Source organism: Bombus affinis, chromosome 7 (assembly GCF_024516045.1).
Source record: "Bombus affinis isolate iyBomAffi1 chromosome 7, iyBomAffi1.2, whole genome shotgun sequence".
NCBI lineage: Eukaryota > Metazoa > Arthropoda > Insecta > Hymenoptera > Apidae > Bombus > Bombus affinis.
In genome coordinates, this window is record NC_066350.1 from 12,271,042 (window position 1) to 12,287,950 (window position 16,909).

The 16,909-nt window shown below is 44.0% G+C and overlaps 1 protein-coding gene across 4 annotated transcripts in view; it reads left to right on the forward strand.

The window, feature by feature from the left end:
- The first annotated feature begins 8,352 nt into the window (after positions 1-8,352).
- Positions 8,353-16,909, forward strand: part of LOC126918609 (tyrosine-protein phosphatase 99A-like) — a 419,436-nt gene continuing 410,879 nt past the window's right edge. For 3 of the 4 annotated variants that reach the window (XM_050726686.1, XM_050726689.1, XM_050726687.1), the window contains exon 1: positions 8,354-9,107. In XM_050726686.1, coding sequence (XP_050582643.1) covers positions 9,023-9,107 — 85 coding nt within the window. In that variant the 5' untranslated portion in view covers positions 8,354-9,022. Of the gene's footprint in view, positions 9,108-16,909 lie in introns of all 4 variants that reach the window. The other variant, XM_050726688.1, reaches the window with a different exon arrangement.

The following is a 16,909-nucleotide window of genomic DNA, read 5'->3' on the forward strand; positions in this document are numbered from 1 at the left end:
ACCATAAAAAAAACTCGCTTTGGTAACTACGTCGTTGTATTATAAATGATAAATTATTTTCGAATAACTAAATTATTACTCTGTGGCTTGACTCGACGATACACCCGACTTCAACGCTATTGAAAATGTTTAAAGCTTGTTCAGATTATTTGTGCGCTCATTTCCGACTTCTGTATAACGAAGGTACGAAGAATTATCGCATGGTATCTATCACTTACGAATCATGTCTCAAGGGGTAGTCGAGCAATGGTGTGATACATAAATTATTAATACGTATTGGATTATTCGGGAAGTTCATAATGAGATTTGGAAGAAACTCGTAGTTATTATATCTTTATAGAATTCGTAGATCATCTTGTTATTTATTGGGTAAGAATTTGCTTCTTTCACGAGTTCCTTCTTTTCATAGGATTTTGAACTATCTAGTACCTTGGCATAAAATAAAAATTTTGTATAGACGATAGAGGGTATGAAAAATAATTAAAATTACTGAAATTAAAATTCGGTAAATTCTTGGACATTTAATAACTCGACTATTCTTCATTAAAATACAAGATCTCCCTTCCTTGTAGCAAAACAACATTCTTTCTGTCTTGGTGTATTTCATGTTCAATCAGAGAAAATATTTGTTAAATAGTATTTTTCAAAAGTACGTGGTAAATAACACTCTTTAAACTTCATCAGATACGAGGTAAATATTTACAAAAACGGAGCCACCTTTGATTTCGATAATTTTTCAACATGTCGTCAATGTCATCCCACCCTGACTAGTTTTGAGGGTCGTCGTTTATAAAAAGCTATTGCCAGAAAAAAGTTTACAAAAATGTACATAATTTTCCGTATACTATTTGCATTTAATAGAGTGTAAATAACCAGGACCTCTTCCTTAGCTATATCAAACCTAACCCACACCTAATTCAGACCAAAATTGGACTTGGGTTAGGTCAGGCTAGATTATTTCCAGGGCAGGGGTGGAGGATGAGGGGCGGAGCACATCCCTCGCCTACGTTTTCGTTTATTGTATTACAGTATCAATACACAAAACAATTTCACGAAACGTTGCACAGTTAGTATTTCTCTTTTATTTTCTTCATTCGTTTACATTTACATTTATACGATATGTATCTGTTATTATTTGCAAGAAAGCATCTAATCGTTTATCGAAATCAAATACTTTTTTAAACATAAATTCTGCTAGATAATGGTTGGAACGGTATTCTCTCTGATCGTACGTAGGAATATTTGTACGAATATCTCTCCATAATCTATTGTATCTATGTTCTGAGTATGGACACCTATATCTGGATCAACGAAATTGTGATCAGCGAATGTTTAACTATGCAACGTTGATATATTTTTGCATGAATTTTTACATATGCATTCCAGCAATCACTATAGATTAAGAAGTAATCTTCTTTTAAGTAAGAGGAAATTACATTAGTCTGCGAAATAGAATTGCCACTAGAAATATCTTTTGCACAGCACGGCCTATACCACCGGAAGTCTATTGTTCGTCGAATATTAGAATTTCGATGTTGAAATTTAGCCTCTTCCATTTCCATAATAACTCCATTTCCTTCAAATTGAATTTCGTTGTTCATCGATCATCGCTAATACATGGCTAAACAATAATTGATAGAATAAGTCTTTAAATCACAATTGCTAAAATTATCCAAATTAATTGCCTCCCCACAAAGATCGATCCAACCAACCGCTGTTCATGAGAAAAGGGTTAGTTCTTTTTCTAGAAAGCTCTGACGAGGAGTAATCAGCATCAACACGTAAGAAATTATTCGGCAAGCTACGTTAATACTTGAATAACCGTTTGAAAGCTAAGTGCCGTGGAGTGTATTGATCTTAAAATTACACCTTATCCGTATCCGTCCGCCTATAGTAACGATTTAAGCAACGAGAAATTAATAGTTTCAAATTGCTCGATTCTGAAATATTCCCACGTCGAGAACATTTCGTCGTTTTACGAAAAACATTTTTCGTTCGTACGAACGTATCAATTAACAGCTCGTCATGTTGCGTTGTTAATGGTGGAAATTCGAAAATTTTCATTCTCTGGCAATATATATATATTACCAATATATAACGTTAGGACGTAGGAATTTGAACTGATCGTGAATCGTTGATGAATCGCGAGTGGCGAATTTCGTCGAAATCGTAAGAAATATCGGAAACAAAGATTTCAGATTTTTCGATAATAACTTTGTAATAAACGACGACTGCCAACTAAAACCTTGGGAACAAAAATTCGACAATTGACAACGTATGAAAAAATTATCGAAATCGGAGGTGACTGCCTTTTTGTAAATATTTACTTAATAGAATAGCAAATATATAAGATCGGACGATAAACTTAGTCGACAAACCTTTGCTATTATGCATACACTACACTCGCGCCTCTCAATATTCCAAAGAAATGGAAAATATTGAAAACATCGTATGGACCTAACTTGATGGCATGGATTTCTTGGGCGAATTATTTGACACGTTTCCTCGTCGCTGGATCGATTTGACGTGTCATCGATGAATGATTACCATTGGACGTAGTAGAGATTGCGATTAGGCGATGGGCGATGAGAAGATGCGAAAGTACGTTTTCGGTACGTGCACAAGCGACGAAATACTTCGTCCGCGAAGATAACCCGTCGCGAGCATCCTGTCTAGCGTGTTTGGCGCGCACTGAACGATTCGCAATCCCTCCATATAAATCGAAATCGTAGCGCGTATTTGGAAACTTCCGATTCCAATTTCGATCTACAAACAGCGTGCGAACGATGGCCATTCTTTTCGAATCGATTTTGCGATTCTATCGCGACATCGATTTTCGTGGGAATACGCGCGAAATTCTTCCGCCCTCTTCCGTCGAACGTACGCGCTTCCTCGATCATTTCAACGATCGACGGCCATTAATTACAAAACACCGTGTTATCTCTGGGAAACGATTTTCTTATTAAATTAAGAAGAAAGAAAAGACAAATTAAGAAGTGATCCGTTGATAAACTGGCGAAAGAAAGAAGTAAATCAGACGTTTAAATAATACGGATCGTTCCGCGAAGAAAGTTTTTCACGAGATTAGTCCGGAGAATATAAATTCGAAGTGAGTTGGCGGCAGATTAGCGAGAAAACAAAACGGACGTTTCGCGTTTAATCGAATCGCGTATCTCACCTTCGTTCGAATCTGTTTAAATTATAAAAGAAACGTTTAATCGTAATGCGATAATGGAGCGAGAAAATAGAGCGAAACACGAGAAGGAGAAATTGAAGGAGAAGGATAATAATGTCGTTTACCGAGAACGACGCATTTCAATCATATTTTATCGCGTAACCGAGTCGCGAATCTTTTTCGACAATTTATCCAGGATCAGGGATTCACGTTCAATTTTGTCGAGTGAAATTATTTGGAGCCTGGGCGACAACGTTTTCATTCGGGAGCTCGAAGAAATCCGTATCGCGCGACTCGTGCAAAAACCCTAGGACGCGGAGGAAAATCTTGCGCGATAAAGCTATAATAGATTCGACTTAATAATTCAAGGACTCCGATCTTTTTCTCGTTGAAATAGGAGAAAATAATGCACAAAAGAATCTGACTCCATGACGCGAAGCGTGCACCGGCGCGGCCGCTTTTGAAGGAAAGACCGGCGCTCAACTTTCGGGTCTCGATACGAAGAATCAAAAGGAAGCGACATTAAAAGAACGAATCAGTTTCGCGGCACATCGATATTTGCAAACAAATCCATCCGAACGACGGATAGATACGCGAACTATGTCTCTTCTCGCGTTGATCCATACGTCGTTTCTTTTCTCCTGGCCGTTTTCGCAGGCGACGATCGCTCGGATTTACGAGCTGAGCAGCGGCGGCGCGGCGGGCTTCGTCGAAACACTTTTAGGATTTTCGAGACTCTTGAACAACCACTCGACAATGTTTTCGTGCGAAATCGTCATGCACCGTGCTGTAATCCGAAAGAGTGGGTGGTCGAAATGGGAAACGAGAGAAAAAAGAGAAGAAATGGAAAGGAAGGAAGAAAGACGGAAAGAAAGAATGAAAGAAAGAAAGAGGGAACGGAAGTAGGAAGGTAGAGAGTTGAAAAAAAGACATGAAAGGGTAGAAGGAAGAGGGCGAAGAAAAAGCAGGGAAGGGGGATAAAATCGAGAAAGCCAGTGAGGGGTGAGTGGTACCTGGTGCGCTCGCGCACACCGACGACGTAGAGGCTCTGATAGCAGCGTGCGCGCAAAGTCCGTCGCTGGAGAACCGAACGGGTGCTACTGGTACGAGTATTGTGTCTCGTATACGTTCTTGCGTTCATAGTCGGTGCCCTAGCCTGGTGCTGGTAGCAACGACACCGAGCTGCTGGTGCCTGGTGGTGGTGGTGGTGGTGGTGGTGCTGTCGATGGTGGTAGTGGAAGCCGGTAGTGGTGGTGGTGGTTGTGGTGGTGGGTCGAAATAGTGGGGGAAGGATGTTGGAGGGTTGCTGAAGTTTCCCTAACGCTCGATGGCGTACCAGTGCGGATCGTGATTCTGTGGGACGTGCAGCGTCGCGGCGCTCAGCTGTCTTAGCCTCTCTGTCGTTCGTCCGACGACCGATCGACGGACACACGCACGACGCGACGGCGAGTGCTTGACGGAACGTCGTGCGCGTCTGCTCGGTTCACAGTCAGTTCGAGGCACACGATGTCATCGTGTTGGTTCGAAATCGCAACCGGTGATCGTAGCGATCGTGACGACGCGTGATCGTCGTCGGACGACGTTGGCGTGTCGCGTGAAATTAATGTCGTGCTACTCCACGTAGCGTCAGACGAAGGAAGAGGCGGAATAAGATACGGGCAGAGGATCTCCCGCGCCTGACAGTCTCGTTGGCCGCGTGTGTTTCATAATCTTCAACGTCTATCCCGTTCCATTCCTCCGTACCACGGCGTGTTCGCGCCTGAAACTGGACGGGGACTGGAAGGTACGAGAGCCAGGCAGATACAGCGGGAAAGAATTTTTCCAGGGGAGACGCCGGACGGAAGACGCGTTTGCGTTTCGTTCCGTGACGAAATTGTTCACGCGATCCGATGGAAAATTCTGCTTCCCTTTTGAATATGTTTTCTATGTCTGTAAGAGAGGGAAAGAGAGCGTGAGAAAAAGGGGCAGAGAGGAGGACGAGCTGGAAGAAAATTGCACGATGACAACCTGAGCGAACCTTTTTCCATTTCTCTCTATTTTTTACATTTTTTTTTTCTTTTTTAAGTTCCCCCTTCTCCGTTTTTTGATACGTCCCATTGGAAAGTACCGTTCATTTTCTCCGGCGTAATTTTCTGCCTGCTAAAAGTGTGAACGCCGAGCTTCGCATTGTTCGGCCTTTCAACCGTTAAATTAATGATTCGAATTCGTTTCCCTGCGCGACTCGTCCGGGCTTAATCGCTCGAAACTGTTGCGTGGCAGAACGCAGGCGGCGAACATTCACAGTCTGTGCGATTCTCGATCGGCGAACATCAATCGGATTCGGTGATTTTCACTTAACGTCGCGACAAACGTTTGCCCCGTAACACTACGATAGATCGAATCGCGCCACTTAACTCGGATTCGCAGCGATCCAGTCGATCGATCAATTCGCGCGATCTAGATCTGGATCCCGCGAATGGAATATCAAGGACAAAACGTGTACGTGTGCCGCGAGTTCCTATTTCATTCTTTTTCATTTCTCCGGAAAGACAATAGAATATCAATCGCGTTACCAATCATGTTTATTAATCAAATGGCAATACGTTTCACAGAAACAATTCGCGATATTTCGTGTCAAGACTTATTTCGCGAGAGAGATGATTCGGGAAAAAAGGCGAGAGGAAATTTATACGTTGCCTGTGTTATTTGGAATCGAAAATTGGACAGCGTGAGCTATGTTGGTAGATTCGATTGTTTGTTCTCTTGGGAAAAATGTAAACGGCACGCGTATTCCAACCTCACGGACCTTGTAAAAAATGTATCTTCGTTCGACGAATCGAACAGCCACTGGAGGACAATCGAAACGGAGAACGAAATGCAGAAATGAAATAACGGTTCGTTGGACGATTCCCTTTCCTAACGCTGCACCGCGATAAACGAACGTTTCCGATTAAAATGCAATTTTTTCGTGCTCGTAAAGATTTTAAAGCAGTCGCCGATCGAAAAAGAAGTTGTTAAACCGCGCGTCGTACGATTCTTGTCCGGATAGTATCGGTTTCTATCTATCGTTCCGTCTTGCTGGTCTCCCTTGTCTCTTTATCAATTTTCATCGTGACTCGGCTCGAACGTTATCTTCATCGTTGCGCGTTTCCTACGAGCCGCGAGGGCAATGACGTTTCCGTGACACAGCTCGATATCGAGGAAAAGAAGGATCGAATCGCTGATGGTCGTCCGTGCGATGCGTCTCGTTGGTTCGTGACCTTGGCTACTCACGAGGCACGATCGCGAGTCTAGATATCGTGGTTTGCTCGATGGGACCGATAAAATTCCCGATCGGTCGGTTAACCAGTGGTAGAACTGGATCGACGCTCGATGGGGCCATCGTTTTATCCGGATCTAGACTCTCGTCGAACATACTCTTTCGATCGTCAGGTGAGCGCTGAGAGATCGTAAAGGGGCCGACCAGTGGACTCATTGTCAGTGGTATTTCCAATTGGCCCGTTGCGATCTCTTGCGAGGAAACCGGTTCGACGACCGGCTCTCTGACTTCGATCCTCTCTCTTTTTTCTCTCTTTCTCTCTCTTTCGTTGCTGCTTGTTCGCCTCCCGATTTCAGCCGCGAGTTACCTGTTGTCCCTTCCTCGTCTGCATCGCGGCTCTCGATCCTTTCTATCTCCTCTCCTCGTCCTACCTACACGGCGAACGTTCGCGTTCCACCTTCTTCGCGCCGGCTACTAGCTTCTACGTTGCATTTCAGTGTTTACGCGGCGGACGTACCGTGACTGCGATCGAAGGACGAGTACGCACAATATTCTGCCACGGGTCTGCTGGTGCTTACCGAGGACGAAGCGCTTGGACAGCCTGTAACGAACGTGTACTTATCGTCGAACCTTCGAGAGGCGAAAAGTTGAAAGGGATTCTTCTACTTGCAAGCTGTTGCAAGACAATCAAAGAAATATCTTCGCGGTGAGCCAGCGAAAAGGAGGGATTGAGCAGAGGTATACGGGATTTCTCGAGGCATGAAAATTTTGATTATGTTCCACCTTTGAGGCGGAACGAAAAATCGAGTCACGAAGAAGCATTTACTCGTGAAACTTCTCGCCTCCGGTCAATGTACAAACTTTTCCCCGGAGCGTGAATAGACGTAACGTGTACCAACTAAAGGAGATCTTTTTTCTGCGTTTGAAAGAGGGATGGCATGAAACCTCGGCCAACGATCGACCACGCTTTGTTCCTTTCGTTTTCTTAGAGCATCTGCGAGATTCGTTCGGACCCTGCTTCGATTCCTTCTCGGAACAAAGAATACAGGCAACCACGATGGATGTTCTGTTCGACGTTCGGAGCGAAGGTACTTTGCCGAGGACCGCGCGTGCCAAGAAATCCGAGATTTAAAGACCTCTCGCGACTAGAGACGACTCTTTCGTCTTTTAATACCATTCTTCGAATATCGAACCTACCATTGACCCTTTTAACTTAGATGTGTATAGGATACGTGTGATTTGGCGATTATTTGTACCTCGGTGTATTTGATTAATAATAGGAAGATAAATGTGCGCGATTTAGTGGATTTTCGCGAACGATCGCGATTCCATTCGTTCATCGTCGACTCGAAAGAATCATCCGGCAATCTCAGAGTCTCTGGCTGCTTCTGCCGTTACCTTCTTCGTGTGTTTTTCGTACAAGCGCCACAGGATTTCGACTGGCAGCAGAGAAGAAGAAGCTCCCTGCGAAGAGGTTCGTTTCTGTGGATCGGTGCTGCCAGGCCGTCGCAAGAAAGCGCTTAAAAGCTTGATTAATTGCGCTCGGAGGCAGCTCGGTGACCGGTGCACGCCAACCATGCATCGGTCGGGTTGTGCCGCTCGCTCTAGAAATAGCGGAGCGAACGTCGTTTCCTGTAAAAGGTCCGGTCCTGTGCCACGCCACCCTGCCCTACCGATAAGATATCGAGGACGTTGGCACTATTAGAGAAAAAGAGGAAGAAGCAGGAGGAGCGGCACTAAAAGTCGGAGGTGGAGCAGGCAGAGGAGCAGGAGGAGGAAGAAGAGCTGGAGTCAGAGGAAAACGATTATCCAGAGAAACGAAAACGCGAACGAGTAGTGGCCGAACAGTGGCCACGACAAACGTTGACAGAGAGAAAAACTCAGGATAGTGTGCCCGGGGATGGGAGGGCGGGAGGGTGGGTGGGAGAAGTCGAGTCAACACGGAGTGTTCACCGTTAGTATTTGACCGATCGCGATTCGGACAACATATACAACGGCGGTGGTGTGTGTGCGCGCGCGTTCTCCTATGCAACAATATCCGATATAAACAGAGTGTGTATTGTTCGGTGCGTGTCGTTGGAGAGGGTTAAACTCGATCTTTTCTGGATAGTCGGCGCTCCGCTGACTCGGGCCCCGGAAACACGCATTCCGCCGGGGATTGCGTGCTCCTGCTGTTTCGTGTTCGATAGTCGTCGTTGTCGTTACACGTTTAACCAGAAGTATAAAGAAACTTCCTGTATAGCAGCGTATCGGGTTGACATCGTGTCACGTTAAACCGTTGCCGATTACTTTATGCGAGCTTTAGCGGCTCGCTTCGTTCGCGCGTGATGATCCGTCTCGAGATCGCGAGCTCGCGAGTGTATAATAGGTGCGGCCACGATCGTGAACAAACAACGCGGTTTCCTCGATGATTCCCCCGATTGTTCCGTTCGTTCTTCACGAGAAGAAGGGAATAGAGACTGTTCTGAATCGAGTTCTGTGCGGTTCGAGGGAAAACGGACGGACTCGAGAATACATCGAAATCTTGTATCCGGTATCAACATTGATCGAATTAGATTAAGGTCAACGACGGGCCGCGTACAACAGGCCAGACGAAGGTCGCGAACACCATGGATTGGTGGCTGCGAGGACGGATTATCTACACCTACTCGTTATGGGTCGTCTTCAAGGCAGCGGCTGTTGGCGGTATTTTCGGTGAGTACTCTCACGTTCGTTCTATATATTACTTTTTATTTCTCTGTGCCTCTGACACCTCTACCGTTCGCGGTACGCCAGAAGGATTCGCCGTATGCTAATCCGATGGCTTAAGGCACAGATCTCTGACATGCGATTACATTATGTTTGAAATACCTTGTCCTTCGTCGAGTCGTCCTTGTTGTCGAGTATACGTGTCGTACAGCGCGGTCGTCCTTTTCTATCCCGTTTCCGCGAAAGGATTGCGGTGTTCGCGTTACAAAGAAACGAGAGACGCCTTTGTGACACAGTTATCCGCGAAATCGTTCGCTCGCGCCAAGCTTTTTAATTACTTTTTGCAAATTACACTTTCCCTTTATGCAAGCGAGAAACTAATTTCAATCCCCGAACGAACCCGAGCTCTCACGAGCTTTGGGTTTCAACGTTCCTGAAAAATTCCGTGCGACGAATGACCCGCGTTTTTATGGATAATTAACCGTTTTGTTTTAAACCGTTTCTCTTCTGTGGATTTTTCTCACGACTACACGAAGCCAAGTACAACATTGATCGAGTATAAAACCGCTTTATCGACCAGCTATCCCAGAAACTGATATTGTTGTATTACAACAACAATAACGGCTTGGCTATATTGTTACGTTCGATCCGTGGGTAAACTTGAGCTGGCTTGTCACGAAGTTTTTCCGATAATTGGAGACGCGTCCAAAACTGAAGTCCGCAACGCCGCGCGTTCCACAGGGATTTTTTCACGGTGACTCACGCAAGGCCCTGTTCGAAAAGACGGACGAGAAAATGCGGCGGTGGCGCACACATGGTATAAACGCATCAGAGAGCAGGGACGACGTTGTTGCATGAAACGCGACTCGAAATTACTTTAACCTTTTCATTGCCGTGTACAGGGCACAAAAGCCGGCGCCCGCTAGTCAATGACTTCGGCAACGTGTACACGGCCATGGTTAAATTGAACACGTAGCATTTTTTATGGATTACTTCCGGCACATTCTTCGCGCCACAAAAGAGTGGCATCGTATTGCGCGTGTAATTCACTGTTAGCGGTGGCGCCGCCTGCGAAATAAGAGAGCGAACGTTGAACGTAAATAAAAAGCTACCTATTGTCCAAACGTGAAAACGTGCTCGAGAAACGCCAGTCGTTCGCGTTCGTATTCACGCTTTATTTTCGTCGTACGGATTTTTTCTTTCGCTGTAGTTTTCCAAAGACGACGTTCGACTGGCGAAGGAACGCGTGATAAAATTCAACGGAAGATTCTCTTTGATCCTCTAGATCGTTTTATCTTCGACTACGGCTACGAATGATCAATCATTTATCATAACTTTCGATTCTTAGTATAACTATATCTTTGGTTCTAACTGCGCTTATGATGAACGATCCGCTATGCGAATATAGGAAGCTCGAACAAAGGGTAACCGTAACCTCATCAGCGGTAATGCCTCGTCTCGCATCTGATAAAGCTAACCGTAATGTACGTAACACGTTTGAATCCTCCTAAGCGCGAGAAGTTTCGAACGGAAGTCTGAACAAATTTTTGTTTGATACACGTGGATCGTACTACGTTTGCATAAAACAATTTCGTAACAGAATATTCGGGCAAAGGACATTCCTCTTCGAAGGCGAAATTAATAAACGATAATTAAATTTCACGTGGCTCGTCCGCGGAGAAACTATCGAAATTGCTATCGAAGCTGCTCTCATTGAATCTAGGGCCGTGATAATCTATTATTATTTCTGGCCCTATTGCACGAGCTTGCTCCCATATCACAGCCTTTAGAGTCACTAACTACCGCTTAACTTTTCGCGACAGCATTGCGTTCACCTGATCGAGCATATTTGTCAATCCGTAGGCGTTGGTTGCGTGGGTACGAGATCATATTACCGCCGAGTTAATCGCCAGCTTACCGCTCGAAATTAATTAGTAACCGCGGTGAACCGCGTTTCGTATGCTTCTAAATGCCTGTTGCCAGTTCCGTGGGACGATATACCGCAACACCGACCATATCTCCGCCAATCGTTTACCACATCGTGCGCGTGTTAAGAAAAATTCTCATATTATAAGACAATAGCTTTATCCTTTCTTCTCTTTTAGAGCAGTTCTGAAAACATTATTCTTCATTTTAACCTATCTTACGAAATAAAACTTAGCTTGTTTATAGTTGCATAAGTCACTTAAAGTTTTATTATTATCAAATTGAAAGAGCAGACAAACAGAGAAAGTTACGATGAAAAAGGTCGATAGAATTATTTACTCAAATATAGAGGCAAGTTTAGCGATAAATATAATAGTAGCAAGTCTGTCGGTTAATTTTATGCAAACCAACTCTTGTATTATGCAATAGAACGAGCGATAGATTTACCGAAACGGCGACATATCTGTCGCTCAAGTTGAAACAATTTCCATCGAGGTGACGGCATAAACGCCGCCAACTTGACTCCAGTTCTGAAGTCTACGAGCAGAAGAATTGAAAGTATGTTTCGATTAAAATACAATTTAGCCTGGATTCATAGTCTGGGAAATGAAATTAACATAAATTAGCATGAACGGCGTACGAGAGCCGTTCGTAGGTATTAAATTTTATTTAAGCAAGGGACGCGGAACTAATGTATATAGAATGTGCAATTATCAATGAACGTGATATCCGATGCATTCACACGTTCGTTCTTTGTCTTTTTACGATCAAGTGCATTCCTGCCACCGCATCTACGTTCCAACGTTTCGCGAATTTTACTTGTCACGACCGATTTCACACATTCGACTTTGTTCAAACGTAGGACGAAGTAGATGCTAATTCGAGACGAAACGTCTAACTTCTTTATTACACGTTTCTAGTATCGACTTCAAAGGTTGTAATTTGAAAGAATAGTAACTTTTTCCCGTATCTTTTCCTTCTTCTTCCTTCGTCGCGATTTCTCTCGTATTTTCATGAATAAAGAATTTTCAATTTGCACGACCTGAAGGGCTCTATGTGCGAAAGTGTGCGCCCGCTGAAGTTCTGAAAGATAGCCGTATTTTTACACGATAATCAATGTATGAATAGTAAAGCGGGAAAGTAAAGTTCGACGAAGAAGTCTCGGCTCGAGAGCAAACCAGGTCGAATCGATAATCGTTGCGTTCTTCCCCTGACGCATTAATCTTCTGGGAACGCACTCGATTCGGTCAGATAAACCGGGTTATTAAAATACAGTAACTTTTTGCCGTGCTCGATCGCTCGCGCGGATAAACTCCGTGGCCATTCGACTATCGAATCGATCGATGCTGTAATATTCACAAATCCACGAAAATCATTATTGTATTACGGTGCGACATCGTGCATCGGCTACGAATCGATGGTGGACGAACGTCATGGAACAGTTCTCCGATCATATTCGATTCGTTCGTGTCGCGTGTCATCCGTTCATCCGTGAATTTCCAAGTATAGAACAGTACATGAAAACGCATGAACAGTTTTAAAAAAACGACAAAAAAAAAAAAAAAAAAGAAAAAATGTCGATGCTTCCTGCCTTCCAATTTGTTATCTTTTTAATCGAACTATAGTTTTATCTATACTCTCGCGATTCTAACAGAAAAGGATTGTATCTATGCTGTCTCGTATATCGAGCTTTATGCAAATACTACGTCGCCATCGATCATCGATACCGGATAAAATATTTTCGATATCTCATCGACGTACTCGAGACACTGTTTTCATCTGTAACAGAAAGAGGACGAGATACTACAACGAGTTGTAAATACGTCTCCGTCGCCGGAGGGAATCGCAGTAGGCCGGAATGGTAAACGTACTCGAGGGAGAACGAACGGACTATATTCTACAGACTTAAATCCGGCAATCGATTCGGGCGTCATTCGAGGAGACGCGCGTCGCGTCGTACCGTTTTGTTCTCCCGGCTTACACACGGACGTGGAAAAGGAAACTGGCTGGCTTCGACTATCTGTAGACACGTTACTTTCGAAACGAGAGCTTCGAAAGGGATACGCGTATATATATCCAGTTCGTTTTCCAACAGCCATCGTACTAAGATGTAAGACATAAGGCGCACATTTTTCAATTTGTAGTGGCAGTCGAGCTATTGGTCGCGCGAAAGTTAAGGCTCCCTAAGAATCTCGAAACACGAATATCGAAGCAGCCGATGATTTATCGTAGATTAACGAGTAATTCATAGATCTTGATATCGCTCGTAATGCTCGGGTCACATTAGCCTGCTCCATCGGACAAGACACTAAGCGTTATCGACTATGTCATCGAGCCGGATATAGGAGGACACAGTCATGAGAGGGTGCAGTCGTGTCTTACGTGTGACGCACTATGAATCAATACCTGCGGAACTATTGTGCTCAGTTCGCGGAAGTTGATCGCAACTTTCTTCGACGAGGGGAATGAAAATCGTTTCTGAAAATTTTAGTCCCATCTCCATGAGGATGTACGAGCACGGGATATAAAATCCTAATAAATAAATTACCCATCTTTTCGAGGGAACATTCGGGTAAACGTTTGCTAGAGTACCGTAAGAACCGTCAGGGAAACTTTATCGCGGCTTTGAGAACGACTTGGCAAGAGATCGGAGGGACATTAACTCTTATTGGCAACACGTTTTATTCCACTTCTCCGTGCAAAGTGTTTTAAACAAGCGAACCGTAGTTGAATATAAAATGCTTGTTTATCGCTGTTATTACAAGTATGAGCAATTCTGGAGAAACAGGAACTTCCATTGAGGATCGTATCCCTGTTCGAAGATAAAGATCGTGCTTTTGATATTTCGTATAATGGACACTGAAAACATCAACTTCCTCTTTATCCTTGGTGCACTTATGGCGCGAAGGAGAAAAGTTATTCGACCTTTTCTTTCCCCAACGGGAACACGATCTTATACATATGTATAGTCTAACTCGTTTTCAACGCATTAGCGCCCTCCTTTTTATCTTTCCACCGCAAATACCGCCAACAGATTATCTCGTTAATAAAATAGCTGGTATCGCGTAGATTTGACAATCTAATTTGTACGTGCTAATTCTCGTGTCTTTCTTAACTGGTCTCGACGTGTAACTCCGATTCGTGTTTCGCGGCACTGAGAAAAGGTCCAAAGGTAAACGGTGTCATGCAGCGTGACGTTAATATGGCGATACGTCTTTATCCTGGAAATCATCGAGGCGCCAGGTATGCATTTAGCGACACGAACCTGGCACAGAATACACGTGTGCATATACGTCAAATAACGGAAGTGGCTGGTGGAACGTTCGCGTGTTAATTATCGCGAAGGTCCTACTTATGCTGGAGATACACCTTGGTCGAAATACGTCTCGTTAACGCGTTTCTAAAGTCGTCACCGTTATCCGTTACCTACTTCTTTTCTGCCAATATTTCCTTGGTCTCTGATCTCGTCACCATCTTTAACACGTTCGCATAGGGTGCTAAATTTAAAGCACGCGTCTGTAGATATTTCGCCGGAGAATACATGCAATACGAATAAGTACATGGACAGTGGGCGCAAGTGTTGGTATGTACGTAATTCGTAAAGAGATGAGAGATGAAAAGCTTGCGCAGAGGTATATACATTGCACACATACACCGAGAACTTTTGTGTAACAAATCTGGTTCAAGTGGTTTGACTTTAATGACATACCGGTTACCGATCAATTGTGAATCTCTGGAGAACCATGAAAAGTACTTTATCCTCGGCCCCGAGCCGCATATACGTCGTGAAAATACGTACGTGTTCCCTGAAAAATGGCACGCCATGTTACGAGTGGACCCTCTGACCTACTTGCAACCCCCCTTGCCGATCTAATGTTTCTCACCTTCTTCAGGTGCCACGCGATATATATATATCTATATATATATATATATTTCCTGTAGATATATCTGCCGCTATTATTAACACCTGACAGAACGGACGGTTTAATGAACACTTACCAGTGAATATCCCGCTGAATGTAACGTCCTCGCGATTCGGTACGTACGAATGGGGTAAATGAACCGTACAGGAAGAAAGGTCGCATTCCGGAGATAGCGGTACGCGCCCTCTGAATTAGACCTAAGGTATGCGCGTGCAAACGTGTGCGAACGTGTTCCTGTTTGTGTGCACGCGTTCGTGTTCGTAAAACGGCTGTGCATACGAAGAATGCGCACACCTGACTCTCTATGTGCTCGTGTAGAACTGACTGGGGTTCACAGTTAGATGTGTTCGTTCGTGCACTTAATGATGCCGAGTTAATGCATGGGATTACGTGTGTGGGTACATATATGTGTATATATATGTATATATATGTATACCGCAAGAATTCGACTAGGAAAAACCGGGGTGGTCGGATTTAGGGAGGGCGCACCGTGATCTTATTATTAACAGAATGTGGGGTTTGTCATCTCCGAATTCTTCGGAAAACGTATCTTTGCTATTTTTGGCTTATCGACTTCGTTTCAATAATAACGAAGAGTATATCATCAAGATCGTCAAGTATCTATGCGCTCAACAGAATCGATCGCGTACTATTGAATTAACGTTCAGACGCCTCGTGCGAAGGTGGCGCGAATCACCCGGCAGATAAGCAGTCTCGTTCGTAAACGACGCCAACTGCCAAAATGAGCAACGCACGTGTAATTACGTACGTGTCTAATCTCGATACTCGCGTTAATACCCTTTCCTCGCACGCGTACGCACACATGGTTAACAGGAATCATTAGATTTCGGCCTAACACTAGTAAGTACTTAGTACGAAGCAAGTAGAACCGTAAGGAGCCTGAGATTCATGAAACGTTCCATGCCACAAGGTGTATTCAAGCGTTACGTAGAAGCGTATTCAAAGCGAACAAAAGCAATCGCTTTTCGCGCGAGTAATAATTTTAATAATTATACATAATCAACGTCAACTTTGTCGCGAAACTATACTTTTATGCAGTAGGCTCGCTTTTGTCTAGCAGAATCGATTGTTGAGTTGTCACTTTGAATTTAGTGGCCAAATACGACTAAAAACTGATTATTATTATTATTCTAATTAAAACCTCAGCGGAGGTCGGTCTGAAAACTAGTCTTCACTGGCTGAAGTTGGACAGTCGCGAAAATAAACTCGAAACGGTGAAAATTGTCGAGTGAGATTTTGTGACATTCGTTCACATTTAACAAGCTCACTGTCGCGAAAGACAAATTATGGATCCTGGCGCAGCATACTTTGCACAGTTACCGAGACTTTCCCAACTGATGGAGAACGATAGCAGAGTGGGTTGTTACAGTAACGCGCAACTGATGGCTCACGAGCACGCCTCTTGCTAGGGAACGTCAATCAGTTTATACGTATATGGGAAAAAGGAGAGCAATTGTTTCATAAAACGTAAACATTAAAGTTGAAGAATTCCTACGTGCTGACCTAAAACTCGGAAACAATATCCAAGGTGCAAAATATTCCAAAAACGATTGGTTGATTCACGCAGTTCGTAGACTGCGAGCATACCTTTCGTTAAGAAACAGTTTCTATTCGAAGACACTCGAGCAAAGAGATCGAACGATCAAAGTGAAGCCAAATACGACTAACAAGATGAGAAAGACAAAATGATAAATCAATTTGACATCATTGATACGTACCGGAGCTGTCAGTGTAACCGAGGACAATCTATTCCGTCCGCCCTAAAAGTTTCGGCACTGTAGAATCGGGACGATTATTCGAAACGTCGCTCGTCAAACATTTGTCCAACGTAATGGCGTATCACGAGGAAACGCGACGGCAAAGGTGCCAGCCAGCTTCCACCAAAAATGTATCGTAGGATCATAACTCACGTTCGATCATGAGGAAAGAATCCAGATC